Source organism: Megascapheus bottae, chromosome 1 (assembly GCF_031878675.1).
Source record: "Megascapheus bottae isolate mThoBot1 chromosome 1, mThoBot2.hap1, whole genome shotgun sequence".
In the NCBI taxonomy this organism is placed as follows: Eukaryota; Metazoa; Chordata; class Mammalia; order Rodentia; family Geomyidae; genus Megascapheus; species Megascapheus bottae.
In genome coordinates, this window is record NC_143509.1 from 70132034 (window position 1) to 70148721 (window position 16688).

Below are 16688 nucleotides of genomic sequence, written 5' to 3' on the forward strand. Positions count from 1 at the left end.
ACGATGGGAGACTTTTCCTTTGTGTCTTTAATAAAATGAGATGATTTGGGGCTGGGAATTTTAGCTCAATGGTAGAGCACTTGCCCAGCATCCATGAAACCCTCAATTTGACCCCCAGTACCACAGAAACAAACAGTAACAACTGTCTTTAAGATTACTTCACTTGTTTCAGTACCATTGAATGCTTCATGAAACGCAGTGTGTTTTGGGATGGAAATCATTTGTAAGTTGCAATTCATTTGCCTTGATAAAAATTTCTTTCATATGTTTTAGGAACTAGTTTTGAACCTTGTTTGATCTAACACCTCATTTTATTACCTTTTTATTTTTTAAGTCAGTCCTGGGGCTTGAGCTCTGGACCTGGGCACTGTCCTTGAGCTTCGCTCAAGGCAAGTGCTCTACCATTTTTGAGCTGCAGAACTCTCTGGCTTTTTTGAATAGTTTACTAGAGATAAGAGTCTCATGGAGTTTCTTGCTTAGGCTGGCTTCAAATTGTGATTCTCAGATCTCAGCCTCCTGAGTAGCTAGGATTACAGATGCCCTAGTTTTTTTTTTTATTATTACATTTTGAGTGGAAATTTTAATTAAGGGACAGCCAGAAATCTCTTTCAATGTAAAAGTATTCCAAGAATAATTAACAACATTGCAAATTTTTCCAATGAGAGTAAATCTTTATTATTTTTTCCTTTGCTTTGATATTGTATAATATATATATACACTTACATATTTAGATTTGTGAGTATGTATTTAATAAAATACATATAGCATATACATGTGCTAACCATTTTATTTGTATTTGAAAAAATGCAAACTATGTTGTAAATAGAAAGTTTGCTTAAAAGTCATTAAATACAAAGATTTGTTGTGCCTCACTCTTAAGCTCAGATATCAGGGACATAAGCATAACTTTAAGAGATTACTTTTGGTTACCACGTCAGATGAAGAAGTTGCTGTTGGTCATTTCTAAGGTTCTCTTCAGAATCCTAAAATACTTTGAATCAACGACCACCATGAATTTTTTTTACCTTACTTCCAAAAGCAGATGTGGTGCCTTTTAGTTAAAAGCATAGATTAATATTGCTATTCTTTTAGGCTCTTTGAGCTTTTAAATCACTCAATAATGTGATTGAAATTTTAAAAATTTGTTTCCTTGTGAAAGCCCTTGTTTTGCTGCCACCTTCATTCTAGGGACAACTTTGATTTTTCTAAGGGGAATCTAAGTCATTTGAATGTGAACTTGAACCTTGTGGTGAGCTTGATTTTTCTCCTTAATGTAGTGATTTTTAAAAAAGCCATTTTTCTCTCCCTGGCTTTTGCAGTTCCTTGCTCATAGCAGGCACTCAATAAATATTTATTGAATGGAATTGGATTTGACCTGCTTAGAAGTCATAGTCCTCATGTAGGGCCATGCATTTTCTGCAAGCACTGTCATAAATCATATGGCTTAATAGTAATCCAGCTGATGAATGTCACATGTAGTGGCTTACAGGAAGTGGTTCAGCACTCACTGTGTGTTGTGCTTTCCTCAGGTGCAGACTTGGAGGGCAGCATTGGCCACATATCCTGGGGGACCTCCCCTGCTTATTTCAACACTCCATTGGCACCAATGACCCAGGAGCCTTCCTATAGTCCCTCTTTTTAGTGTAATTATGTTTACTCCTCCCTTACCCTGATTTTGCATACAACTTCCCATATTGTTTTCCCTAGAATGTAGCATTTTGCAAATTCAGGTATGCTTTTCTTGATACCATTGTGAGTGAAAATGGCTGAGCTACTGCTTTTCTCCTCTACCACTGCATAGTCTTCCTTTTCACAACCCCTCAATTTTGTAATTCTGTAAGCCACCAGGCTTTCCCACGAGACAACTCCTTGAAGACAGGTCTGTGACTTTTTCCTGTTTCCTGTGTCATACTGTCTAAAATAATGCCTGACATATAATCCTTTGTTGCATTAACAAATGAGTCCTGAAGTTCATGTAAATTTGTAATTAGAATAAAATAAAAATGGAAATCAGTTTAGAAAGGATCATTAATTATATGTAAATTATAATTATATTAGAGCTAGAAAAAAGACCAGGCCAGACTGAGATTTAAAAGATACAGGCTCTTGTGTTGGATTAATGTTTTTTTAATAGTCCTTTAATCTTTGTGGTTCTTAGTTTTACTTTTTATCTAGAAATGAGTGGATTGGATGAAATCTTTACTAAGATCCCTTGGAGCAAGAATTATACTGCTCTTAATTATAGAGAACTAGGTCTAGTCTGCCAAACTCCTTAAGATAGGAAGTATATTCTAGTCATCTGTAATTTTTTGTCACTGAGATTAGTACCTGGAATATAGTAGTCATTCAGTATTATTCAATACAATGATACATTCCCACATAGATTTAAAATTTTATAGAAAAGTAAATTTTAAAAAAGAGATCGTCTAGAAAATAGTTTGATACCTATAAATGTGAAAGTATCATTTAAGGAACAATTTTTAAGAGTTTCTGAGGAAAAACAGAATACAAGATAATTTTCCTTAGTCAGTTAAAAAAGCCACAAGTGCAGGAAATGAGTTTGAAGCTGCCCTCTGCTGCCTGACTACTAGTTAATAATTTATCAATCTGTCACATGATGGACAAGTCCATGTTGTAAGAAGTTGGTGGCCACACTCTTTAAATTTCTGTATTCACATGTATCCTTCAGTGTACAGAATTGAAATGCCTATTTGAATCAGGATAAGCCATTGACATTTGGAAGTTAGTCTTTAGCGCAGAGTGAACTTCTCTAATCATATCCATGTATTTCAAATATGAAAAAGATGTTAGAAAAGATTTATCAGCTGTTTTTGTACATTTTATATTTCAAATATAAAAAGGATATTAGAAAAGATGTATCAGCTATTTTATGTGTACATTTTATAAAGGTATTATTTACAAATGGAATAACACCTCAGTTTTCCAGGAACAGTTTTAGAGATTGTGTATGCGCCCGTGTGTGTGTGTGTGTGTGTGTGTGTGTGTGTGTGTGTGTGTGTGTGCGCGTGTGTGTGTGCTCTCATGTGCATGTGTGCATGTATGCACATGTGTGTGCTGTGTCTGGGCTGGTACTGGGCCTGAACACAAACCTTTCCATTCTAGCTAAATGATTCTTTTGCTTGAAGTTGTTCTCTACCACTTGAGCCATGCGTCCATTTCCAGCTTTTTACTGGTTAGTGGGAGATTCAAATCTCAAGGATCAGTCTTTAGGCTGGTTTCAAATGCTTATTCTCAAATCTCATCTTCCTGAGAAGCTAGAATTATAGGCATGAACCACTGGCATTCAGCTTAAAATTGTATTCTTTTTTTAAATTTATTTTTATTTTTTCATATATTTTTATAGTAATTAATAGAAGGGTTACATGATATTTGCCAGATAGATAGTGCATTAATTCCCATACATTGATACCCTTTCACATGTCTTGGTCCCTATTTCCTTCCCCCTACCCCCACCCCTCATCTTGTTTTCCCCCCTTCCCTATCCAATTTCAAATAACCAAATACAAATATATCCGATATATCAGGTAACAAAGTGAGATACTGTAACAATATGAGATAACCAAGGGACAGCAAAAGAGATGAGAGATAACAGAGTACCTTAAGAACAACAATCATTCATTATATGGCTTATGTTTCTATATCCTAGAGATCCTTTCATTTAGCGTCCTACTATATATATGGCCTTTTATATCAAGGTTTTGCTCTATTGCAAATCTCTGCTAGGAGAGCCCAAGGTTTCTACTGATTATGACGAATGAGGGAAACCATTGAGCCTGAGTTCCTTTGAGTCTGGCTTACTTCACTTAATATGATCTTTTCTAAGTCTTTCTATTTCCTTACAAATGGGGTGATGTCATTCTTTCTGACAGCAGCATAGAATTCCATTGTGTATAAATACCTCATCTTGTTGATCCACTCATCTACTGAGGGCACCTGGGTTGGTTCCATATCTTTGCTATGGTAAATAGTGCTGCAATGAACATTGTTGTGCTGGTGGATTTCGTATGTCTTTGTTTCTGAATGATTGGGTAAATGCCAAGTAGTGGAATTGCTGGGTCCTAGGGGAGCTCTATGTTTAGTCTTTTGAGGAACTGCTATACTGCTTTTCATAGTGGTTGAATGAGTTTGCACTCCCACCAACAGTGTAGTAGTGATCCCTCCTGGCCACATCCCCTCCAGCATCTGTTGTTATTAGTTTTCTTGAACCTGGCCATTCTAACTGGAGTGAGGTGGAATCTTAGAGTTGTTTTGATTTGCATTTCTTTTATGACCAGAGATGTGGAGCATTTCTTCATGTGTCTATAGGCCATTTTTGTTTCTTGTTCAGAGAAGACTCTCTTTAAGTCTTTGGCCCATCTTTTAATGGGATGGTTGTTACTTTGGAGATTAGTTTGGGAGTGATTCAATTTTTTGAGCTGTTGATATATTTTAGATATGAGGCCTTTGTCTGTTGTATGGTTGGTGAAGATCTTCTCTCACTCTGTAGGCTTCCTAATTCGTTTACTAGCTATGTCCTTTGCCATACAAGAGCTCTGCAGCTTAATGCAGTCCCACTTATCCAGCCTTTCTCTGATTTGTTGTGATTCTTGGTCCTTATTAAGAAAGTTTCTACCTGTGCCAAGGAGGTCTAGTGTATCTCCTATTCCTTCTTGTAAAGTTTTCAGTGTGTCGGCTTTTACCTCCAGGTCTTTGATCCATTTGGAGTTAATTCTAGTGCAGGGTGACAAAGAAGGATCCAACTTTAGTTTTCTGCATGTGCTTTTAACCAGTTCTGCCAGCACCACTTGTTGAAGAGGCTGTCTTTCTTCCATTCTATTTTTTTGGCTACCTTGTCAAAGATTAGGTGGCCATAGGTATGTGGTTTAATATCTGGGTCTTCAGTTCTATTCCATTGGTCTTTAGGCCTGTTTTTGTACCAGTACCAAGCTGTTTTGATAATTATAGCTCTGTAATAGAGTCTAAAGTTTGGTATTGAAATTCCTCCTGCGCTGTTCTTTCTGCTATACGGGGTCTTTTATTATTCCATATGAAATTTTGGGTTGCCTCTTTTATTTCTTTAAAGAATGACATTGGGATATTGATGGGTATTGGGTTGAATTTGTAGATAGTTCTTGGAAAGATTGTCATTTTCACGATATTGATTCTTCCAATCCAAGAGCATGGGAGGTTTTTCCATTTCCTCAGTTTTGCTTTAATTTCCTTTTTCAGGGTTTTAAAGTTTTCATCAAAAAGTTCCTTTACCTTCTTAGTTAAGGTAATTCCTAGGTACTTTATTTTCTTTGAAGCTACTGTGAAAGGACTTGCTTTCCTGATTGTTGCCTCATTCCTCTCACTGTTGGCATAGAGGAAGGCAGTTGTTTTTTGAGGGTTACCCTTCCAAAGTTTTGAATCAGCCTTGGGAGTAGAGTCTATAGGATTCTTTAAATACAGGATCATGTCATCTGCAAAGAGGGAAAGTTTTACTTCCTCTTTCCCTATTTGGATCCCCTTTATGCTTGCTTCTTGCCTTATTGCACTGTCTAGGAATTGTAATACTATGTTAAAGAGGAGTGGTGAAAGTGGGCATCCTTGTCTCATTCCTGATTTTAGAGGGAATGGCTTTAGCTTTTCGCCATTAAGTATAATACTAGCTGTGGGTTTGTCATACACAGCCTTTATTATATTGAGGAATGTTCCATGGATTCCTAGTTTCTCCAGAGCTTTTAACATAAAGGGGTGTTGGATCTTGTCAAATGCCTTTTCTGCATCTATTGAGACAATCATGTGATTTTTGTCCCTGGTCCTGTTGATGTGTTGAATTATATTAATTGATTTGCGTATGTTGAACCAGCTTTGCCTCCCTCTGATGAATCCTGTTTGATCATAGTGTATAATTTTTTTTGATGAGTTGTTGTAGACGGTTGGCAGTATTTTGTTGAGAAGTTTTGCTCGATGGTCATCAAAGAAATAGGTCTATAGTTCTCTTTCTTTGATGAATCTCTGTCTGGTTTGGGGATGAGGGTTATACTGGTTTCACAGAATGAGTTTGGTAAAGAACCTTCATTTTCAGTTTCTTTGAAAAGCTTGAGGAGTATTGGTGTGAGCTCTGCTTTGAAGACCTTATAGAATTCAGCTGTGAATCCATCTGGCCCTGGGCTTTTCTTAGGTAGAAGTTCTCTTATTGCCATTTCTATTTCAGTACTTGAAATAGGCCTGTTTAGTTGAGTTAGTTCTTCTTGGTTCAGTTTGGGTATGTTAATATTGGCTAGGAATTCATCCATTTCTTCTAGATTCTCAAATTTGTTGGCATAAAGGTTTGAGAAATATTCCTTCATGATACTCTGGATCTTGGTAATTTCTGTCGTGATGTTACCATTTTCGTCTGTGATTTTGTTTATTTTGGTATGCTCCCTTTTTTTGGTAAGATTTGCTAAGGGTTTGTCAATTTTGTTAATTCTTTCAAAGAACCAAGTCCTTGTTTTGTTGATTCTTTCTGTAGTTTTTTTTGGATTCCAATTCATTTAATTCTGCTTTGTTTTTAATAATTTGCTTCCTTCTAGTGGGATTAGGGTGGGTTTGTTGCTCTTTTTCCAGGAGCTTAAGGCGACACATTAAATTGTTGGTTTGCGATTTTTCCAATTTGTTATTGTAGGCACTCAGAGATATAAATTTTCCTCTGAGTACTGCCTTTGCCGTGTACCAATGGAGCTTTTATTTTGTGTGCTCCTTTTTGTTAAATTTCATAAACTGTTGGATTTCTGTTCTGATCTCTTTGATGACCCATTGGTAATTCAACAATGTGTTGTTCAATCTCCATGAGTTACAGGGTTTTCGTTGGTGGAGTTGTGTGTTCAGTTCCAATTTGATGCCCTTGTGTTCTAAGAGAGTGTAGGGAATAATTTCGGTGTTTCTGAATCTGTCCAGGTTTGTTTTATGCCCTAAAATGTGGTCTATTTTGGAAAATGTTCCATGTGCTGCTGAGAAAAACATATATTGTGTTGTTGCTGGGTGGAATAATCTGCAGATGTCTGTTAGATCTAGTTGGTCTATATAGTTGTTCAATTTTAAGGTTTCTCTGTTGAGTTTTTGCCTTGTTGATCTTTCCAAAGGTGAGAGTGGTGTGTTGAAGTCACCAACAATCACTGTGTTTCTATCTATGTATGGTTTCAGTGAAAGTAAAGTTTGCTTGATGAGTTCGGAGCTCCGGGATTTGGTGTGTACATATTTAGGATGGTTATGTCCTCCTGAAGGAAAGATCCCTTTAGTAGTATGTAGTAACCTTCTTTGTCTTTTCTCACTAATTTTAGTTTGAAATCTATTTTATCTGATATGAGGATGGCAACTCCAGCCTGTTTATGAGGGCCTTTATCTTGATAGAGTTTAGTTTAACCTCTTATTTTCAAAAGGTGTTTGTTTTTTTGGGTAAGATGTGACTCTTGAAGACAGCATATTTAAATTAAACCTGTCTCTAGGTTCTTAATTTATATACTTGTCAAAGCTGATAAAAATACAAGTATCAGTGAAAATATCTAGATTAGTTTTTGGATGAGTCATTTTATTCGCTGTGTCTCTTTTATTAACACATAGACGTTTCTGTCATGACTACCACAAATACATTTAAATGGGTAGGTTTGATCATATAGTGATCATATAGTGATCATATAGTGATCATATAGGTTTGATCATATAGTGAGATCATATAGTATTTTTCTTTGTGTGCCTGACATATTTCAGACTGCTGACAATCATTGAGCTATTTATGGAAGTAACTTAAAGCCTCAAATACAAGTTCCCCTAGTCTAAACTTAAGTCATCTCCAAATTAACTTCCTCTTAGCCAGAGGGCTTTTTTTTCTTCCTTTCTTTTTGGTAAGTCATGGGGCTTGAACTCAGTGCCTGGATTGTCCCTGAGCTCTTTCGCTCAAGGTTTGTGTTCTACCACTTTGAACTGTAGCTCCACTTGTAGTTTGCTGCTTGTTTGTTGGAGGTAAGAATATCTGAGGGACATTTCTGCCTGGGCTGACTTTGAACTGTGGTCCTTGTATGTCGGCCTCCTGAGTAGCTACGATTACAGGTATGAGCCAATGGCGGCACCTGGATCTCTTAGCCAGATTTGGAAATGTCATTGGCCACTTCAGTGCCACCTAACATCAACTTTAACACGATGGAATGGAGTATTTTTCATATCTGTCTATATACATATAATTATACATACATATATACAAATCTACATCATATCTCCTGTCACATATATGGTATGTTAATATATGGTGTATAAACATATACACACACTAATGTATGTTATCATGTGTGTGTATATATGTGTATAGTCTGGGAGATCAGAAGATTTCACTTTACTGTCTTCATACTAAATATGCTTTTATGTCCCCAGTTGGTTTTTTTTATCAGTTTTACTGAAGTATTACACTAATGATGTGTGCTCTTATGTAATTTCCAGAGCTTTCAATTTAAAATTAGGTTTGATTGAGAGTTTCTGATGCCCCAGTTGGAGGTGCAAATTAAGTAGCTTACTTCTTGACTAAATCACATGTACATACACAAAGGAACAGACTATATAGTTGAATTACTTCTTTTTAATTTAAGTTCCACAAACAGACTTGCATGCCCCAGTGGTTGGATGGTCCTTGATAGAGTGATTGAACTATTAGGTATCACATGTTTACAGGCATGGTAAATGCCATGAGATGTGGGAAGACTTCTTTGTGACCTATCGGCCAGTTAGCTACTTAATAACTCAACTGTTATAATATTGCCTTTTTCTTGTATTCTCCCTCAGGTTTGGAAACAATCTATAAAAAAAACCTAAAATCTATACTATAGTCTTATTTGGAAATTAAATACAGTAAAATGTCTAGTTGTACATTGGTTGCCTGCAGGAAAGAACCATTTCCTCATTTTTATTATAGAAAGACCATTGGTGATAAACAGTGATTAGTATACTGGAAAGAGAGTTAAACTTTCAGGATTGAAAGGCAAGGAGGTGCAACAGAAAAGTCTGCATGGGAAGAGAAGATCATAGGATTTGATAATAGTTCCACAAATGTGAAAAGTTGCTAGTTCTTTGTAAACTGGAGTTACTAACTTCAGATCACAAATTATATTATAGGAGATGAAAAAGTAAAGAGCATGTTATGATTCATATAAATACTTGTTTTCTGTCTTTGTTTTTAGGTAAGACTGTGCCAAAATCCCAAACTGCAGTTGAAAAATAGCCCACCATACATACTTGATATTCTACCTGATACATACCAGCATTTGAGACTTATCCTGAGTAAATATGATGACAGCCAGAAGCTTGCCCAGCTAAGTGAGAATGAATATTTCAAAATCTACATCGACAGCCTAATGAAAAAGTCAAAACGAGCAATAAGGCTTTTTAAAGAAGGCAAAGAGAGGATGTATGAAGAGCAGTCACAGGACAGGTAAGATTGTATCAGAATTTTTTTTCCCCAGTGCTATTTGCTATGCATTTTTGTCTTAGTTAACACAAGTATTGTCTTGTACTTTTTATTTTTATTGTTTTTGAGAACATGTCATTCATTTTGTGCTTTTACTTCAAACATTCTTGTACACTTTTTTACATGTGATCCTAAGTGAGCAGATGGTGTTACTGTTTGGTACACTATTTGTAGAAAAGTTTTAGGTCCACAGATAAAATTGCTGAGGAAATGCATAGTCCTTTCCTCTTCACCAGTAGTTTCTACAATTTGTATCTTAGCATTAGTGGTCAATTTACGTGGTTAATGAACCAGCATTGTTTTAACTGGAGTCTAGAGTTTGCATTAAGGTTCACTGTGTTTCACGGTTCTATGGCTTGTAAGTGCTAGGTGTCAATGTATCTGCCATTGCAGTCCTAAAAATACTGTGTTCCACTTATTCAATCGTCCTGTTCTCCCTACTTCCTGAACTCTTGGCAGCCTTTGATCTTTTCACAAGTCTCCATGGTTTTGTCTTCTGCAGATGTTATAGTGGAACTGATTCAATGTAACTTTTCCAGACTTAGCTTCTTTCCCTTAAAGCCTATTTAAGGTTCCTCTGTCTTTCATAGCTTGATAGCTTATTTTTTTTACGTCAAAGCATAATACCTCATTGAATGCTTTTACCTCAATTTGTTTCTTCACTCTCATATTGAAGAGCATCTTGATTGCTTCTAATTTGGAGAGATTATGTTTAAAGCCGCTATAAACATTTGCGTGCAGGTTTTTAAATTTTTCTTCGAATAGTTGTACAAAGACATTTCAACAACAGGTCCATTTTTGTGCACAGTACATTTTGGTCAGATGAGCTTAAATATGTATTCAGCTCTTGGCTAAATAAGAGAATAATTGCTGGGCACACCCGGATTTAGCTTTGTAAACACCAACACTGTCTTTCACTCTTGTTGTACTGAGTTTTATTCCTAGGAGCAATGACTGGAAATAGCCAGTGCTCATTTTCTCACCAAATTTGCTTTATAAAGCATCTTTACATTTTGATTGAATCTATGAGTATGGTAGCTGTGGGTAGAAAATGTAGCTTCTCAGTATGTGCACTAGTAAGTGAAACTGGGTTAAAAAAGACTAACATAACATCAGTTATATTATCATCTAATTGTCAGGATTTTTGACTTGGAGCCTACTTGTTGATTTTTTCCCATAGATATTTTTATTGTAATTAATAGAGGGGTTACAGTTATATTAGCCAAATAGAAGGTTCACTACTTCACATACACTGACACCCCTTCTGATGTTTTTGTCCCCATTTTCCTCTGCCATCCCCACCCCTCATCTTGTTTTCCCGGCTTCCCTTTCCTATTTCAAATAAACATATATACATTATACCAGATAACAAGGTCAGATACTATAACAATATGCATACTCATTAATTTATTTAAAAATTTTATTCTTATTGTAAATTTGATGTACAGAAGGGTTACAGTAACGTATTTCAGATAATTGCATTCTTTTCATTTTCTTTCTTTCTTTCTTCCTTTCTTTCTTTTTTTTTGAGGGGGGAGATGGTCCTGGGGCTTGAACTCAGGGCTTGGGTGCTATCCCTGAGCCTTTTTGTGTTCAAGACTAGTGCTCTACCACTTGAGCCACAGCACTACTTCTGGCTTTTTTTTTTTTTTTTTTTTTTGAGTGGCTTGTTGGGGATAAGAATCTCATGGACTTTTCTGCCTAGGCTGGCTTTCAACCACAATCCTCATCTCAGTCTCCTGACTAGCTAGGATTACAGGTTTGAGCTACCAGCATCAGGCTGAGTACATTTCTTTTTTTTTTTTTTTCCCAGTCCTGGGCTTGAGCTCAGGGCCTGAGCACTGTCCTTGGACTTTCTCAAGGCTAAAGCTCTACCACTTGAGCCTCAGCACTACTTCTGGCTTTTTTCTATGTATGTGGTACCGAGGAATCAAACCCGGGTCTTCATGCATGCTAGGCAAGCACTCTACCACTAGGCCAAACTCCCAGCCCTACATTTCTTTTTTAAACGATATCGTCTTCCCTCATTTTCTACCATTTTTTTCTTCTTCAACCCTTTTCTCCCATTTGCATCATTCATTTTCAACACAGTGTCTAGTGAGTGTCACTGCTGAATTAGTTCACCGTTGATACCACCATTTCTGCTTCCCTTCCCTGTACCGTCCCCCAAACAGGTAAACTGATATACAAGACAAAAAGAAATACATTGACTAAAGGGGAGAAATAAAAACATGAAGCAAACAAAATGACAAAAGTAAAGTAAAACAACCTGTTATTTTCATTTCTTGGAGTTCATTTTGATTAACATTATTTTGCATGATGCTGTGCACATAGCTATTGAGCCATTGTGTTTCTCTCCTACTAATACCCTCCTCTGGTCTCACTGTGTGAATGCTTAATTTATCATGTCCAAATGTAATTTTTTTGTCTTTACCATGCATAGTGTTTCCTTGTAGACTTAGAGGCATAGTCTATTTAGTACAAATGAAAGAAACCATACAACTTATATTCTTTGGGTCTGGCTTACTTTGCTGAATATACTTTTTCCAGGTCTTTCCATTTCCTTACAAATGGAAAAGTATCATTCTTTCTGATGGAAGCATAGAATTCCATTATGTATATTTATACCACATTTTCTTGATCCATTTATCTCTTGAGGGGCATCTGAGTTGATTATATCTCTTGGGTATGGTAAACAATACTTGAGTGAACGTGGTTGTGTTGGTAGCTGTAGTGTGGCCTGGTTTGCAGTCAGTAGGATAAATGCCCAGGAGTAGAATTACTGAATTATTGGAATTACTGGTCATAAGGAAGCTTTAGGCTTTTTTTTTTTTTGCTATTTCTCATCTTGGGCACTTATTGGCAATGAAAGATTGTCTCTAGCTAGAAAACTAATAGTAATTAAATGATTATAATATACAGTGTCTTAACATTGTCCTATCAGATTGTTAAAAAACCTACAATCTCTGGTTGGAAGTTTGGCCTATTGGTAGAGTGCTTGCCTAGCATGCACTAAGACCTGGGTTTGATTCCTTGGCACCACATACATAGAAAAAAGCTGGAAGTGGTGCTGTGGCTTAAAGGTAGATCTCTAGCCTTGAGAAAAGTCCAAGGACAGTGCTTAAGCCCTGAGTTCAAGCCCCACAACTGACAAAACAAAACCATCTCTTTGGATAGGAAATCTCCTTGTATAGAAAAGCTTCTAGGAAATTTGAAAGGTTTCTGTCAGGTTCGAGAAACTAGTGTTGACTAGTCTTGCTTAGTCTATACGTCTTAGGTCGTCTTAGGTTTGTTTTATATAATGTGTGGTTTCTAGAAATGTAAGCTTTGAAGACTGTCAGTAGTAACCAGACAAATAGAGCATGTAAAGCTATTCAACCATAATTGAAAACCTCTCAAACTAAAGATAAAATGTCATAAATGTGTATGGATTTTAAATTTGCTCTCTAAATTAGTCATGACCTATACATGTGTATCTGTTTATCTAACTCTTGGCTGATCACTTATGTACCACAGTTTATGTACCTTCAGGGATTGAAAGCTCTAAGCCTCTCCAGAAAGAGCCTTGGAAATTTGAATTGCTGCTAGGTACAAGAAGTAAGATAGAGAAACTTCAGTGACTGCCTTGATTCAGATTGGCCTTTTAAGCTGATTAACATTATTTTAAGCCAAATGTTTATATGGAAATTTTATTTATTAATAAAAGATTGACAGGATGTGTAACTTTTAGGTGAATATTTTAGTGGAAAATGTTTAAATTAGATATGGTAAGGGTGTAGTAAACTTATATCCCACTTATACATCTTCTATACAAATTTATGTAATTGACTAGATAAATGAAAAAGTAAATCAGTTAATATATTTCCTACCCAGGTCTTGTAAAAGGGCCCAGGTAGAAATTATTGTAAATAAGAGTACTTACTGCCTTCAGTAGACATTTAATTTAAGGCATTCTTAAAACCTCTTGCCTTGAGAATGGGCAAAGTAGTGCCTTATAGTAGAGGACCGACCAGTGCACACAGGCTACATGGAACCTCTCTTGTATCACATTTCCCATATGTCAGTTATTTATTTATTTTATAAACCATTAGACCTCACAGAGGATTGGTGCTTCTCCAGTAGAGTGTCTCATCCCTTCTGAACTGGCATTTCTGGGAAGAATGATTCAGTGGTTTCTGACACATACAGAGTTTGCATGTGTATGTGGGGGAAACGGGACTAGAAAATCTGTAGTATGAAGTACAAGGAAAAGGAGACAGCCTAGATAAAACTGTTTTTTCTTTGAGGGGTGTCAGATGTTGAAATGAAGATAGGTAGGTCCTACTGATGAGCAGAGATGCCTTCTTCTATGATTTTGGCTAGCTATTTTGTTAATTGACTGGTGGTAAGATGTATTCTCTTATCAGAAAAGTATTTAGCATCTGATCTTCAGCACCTTGGCATGTTTTAGAACAGATGGAGATGATGGTCTCAGGATATGCAGATTTTTCCCTGCTTCAATACCACTTCAGTGAAACAGGGCCAGGAAACCCATTTTCCTTCCCACACTCAACTTTACCACTGAAACAAACCCAAAAGTCATCAGCAGTGGAAAAAAAAATAGTTCAGCATTTGATAGACTGTGAAGAAAATGAAGGCTTTAAAAAAAGTCAATCCAGAGAGGAAAGCACGGATGTTTTCTTATTAATATCATTTCAAAGCTGGGGTTCATTACTTATACACCAGCCTTGTGATAGGCAACTTAGCTCTTAGGTGAAGTGGGGTGTGTGTGTGTGTGTACATGCGCGCACGTGTGTGTGTGTATGTATGTATTTGTGTTTGTGAAGAGTATAGTATCTTTTTCACAATAATATACTGATTAAGATTGAATCAGAAAGCATTTTGACATAAACAGCTGATTCTGGAATATTTTCAAAAGCTTCTATTAACCTAGCTGACAAGGGAAGATACATAATCTGCTGCATACATTAATAAAGTGCCTTTCTCTTTATTGGCCTGTTCCCCACTATGCTTGCTCTGAGGTATAACGTGTGAGTTAGTCTACCAAGAATGCTTTAGAACTGATGCTTGAAAAGATGCATGGCTTATTTTAAAGTTGAATCAAAGCAACAACCCCAGCAGCTATAACAAAACATAAAGCCAGCCACAAAGATATCCTTGGTGACACTTTTACTCTCAGCAAAGGATAATATGCTCTTATTTTAAATGTTTACTTTTATATCAATACTTAATGCATGTTGATTGCATGAGTTCCAAAGTAGAATTGATATTCCTCCAGTTTCACCAGATTGAAAACATTGACCTGTATATACAATTAGGACTTTATGTTTTTGTTTTACTTGGAACAGATTAACCTATGGACAATTTGGGTGATCACAAGTACTTTGAATAATTACTGGAATGAACAGGCTAATGACCTGGCTTATAATAACACTTTTAGCTCCATACACATAGGGAGCTTTTGTAAGTTGTGAGAAGATGACACAGTCCTGTGGTACTGTGGGGTAAAGAACAGTAGAACCTAGAAACTTGGCTTCTGGGTATGATGCCACGTCTGTTCCCAGTATTCTTTGTAACTTTAGTTGACTTTCTGACTCCAGTGTACACATATTTTCAGCTTTTAAATTGCCTTCTGGGCATTCACATCATTTCATCCAGATATTCAAGTCATAAAATAAAGTTGTAATTATTCCAGACTGCCATGGAAACAGATTTCCAAAACCAATCGTAGTGATAGGTAAAAATACTGTTTTGTCACCACAATCATCATTTGCAGGAGAAATAATTTGAGTGAGATTTTTGTCTTACAAATATACCGTGTCAAATGTCTTGCATTCTGTTTGTTGTTTAATGAAAAGGAATGGCTTGTATTTATTCATTTAAATAATTTTACGTTAAAATTATTTAGTAATGCTTCTCAATAATGAGAATTATAACTCTTTTGAATATCTGAGGACAAAGGACAAATTTCAAATAGAAAAATGTTTCTAAGTCAAAAAAACTAAAGGTTTCTTTCAAATGTAAATTTTTTGTATATTTCAGGCTATTAGTTTTATATTTGCATTACAGGCATTGTAGTTTCAAAATTTAATTTTATTGTAAAGGTAATGTACAGAGGGATTACAGTAACATAAGTAAGGTAAAAGCATTTTTTTCTTTTAGATGGAAAACTAGAGCATTTAAACATTAATTTTTGATGTTACAGCACAGACTGTAACTCAGATTCAGGAAAGAAGTAGTTCTCTGATGTAGAAGTGTGTCTGGTGGGTAGGAAATAGAATTTTCTTTAGAAAATTCATACTATATTTCTGAGAATGATTTGCCATAAGTAAGTACAAATTATATTTAGCCTTGATAAGAACATTTTATGCATATGTCCATCATCTGAGAGATGTGTGTAGACTAAGAAGCTAAAGGCTAAAGTTTAGAAATGAAAGGGCTCTTTTCTTTAACATACCAGGAAAGTAAAGGCCACCCAAAGCTGTTTAGACAAATGTTTTCAGAGCTAACTGAACAAAGGGAGTTTGTTAAGAGTGGGCAGGTGAGAGCTGTGGGTCCTTTTGGCTGTTAAGGACTTTATGGCTCTTAGTATCAGCTAACTGCACCTCTGCTGCTTTACTAACTAGATACAAAGTAGTTTTCTTAGATATTTGTTTTGAATTTTTTTGGTGAAAGGGAAATTTTTTTCCCCTCCTCCCTCCAGCAATTTCTGTTTTGGAGTACATTTTACAAAATATGAAGGAAAATAACTTCAGATTTTGTTAAAAATAAATGCCACTGCTTCAGTAAAATTCTAATAAGATGTTTAGATGTCATCTACTTATTTGCTGTGTTTTATTGTTTACTTTTATTTTCAGCCCCAGTTGTTCCTATCATTCAGTTCTGAGGTCCTGAGATGTTATTAACATTTTATTGCTACTTATTTTAGTATTTTTAAAGTCAAGTTACATTTTTTTTTTTTTTTTTTTTTGCCAGTCCTGGGCTTAAGCTCAGGGCCTGAGCACTGTCCTTGGACTTTCTCAAGGCTAGAGCTCTACCACTTGAGCCTCAGCACCACTTCCGGCTTTTTTCTATGTATGTGGTACCGAGGAATCGAACCCGGGTCTTCATGCACGCTAGGCAAGCACTTTAACCACTAGGCCAAACTCCCGGCCCCAAGTCAAGTTACATTTTATGTACACTAGAAACTTGAATTTTAAAATTGAGGAAC

At 36.1% G+C, this 16688-nt stretch overlaps 1 protein-coding gene across 7 annotated transcripts in view; it reads left to right on the plus strand.

The window, feature by feature from the left end:
- Cblb (Cbl proto-oncogene B) overlaps positions 1–16688 on the plus strand; it is a 174138-nt gene that overhangs the window by 10512 nt on the left and 146938 nt on the right. For all 7 annotated transcript variants that reach the window (XM_090347014.1, XM_090347000.1, XM_090347034.1 and 4 more), the window contains exon 3: positions 9192–9442. In XM_090347014.1, coding sequence (XP_090203140.1) covers positions 9192–9442 — 251 coding nt within the window. The remainder of the gene's footprint in view (positions 1–9191; positions 9443–16688) is intronic.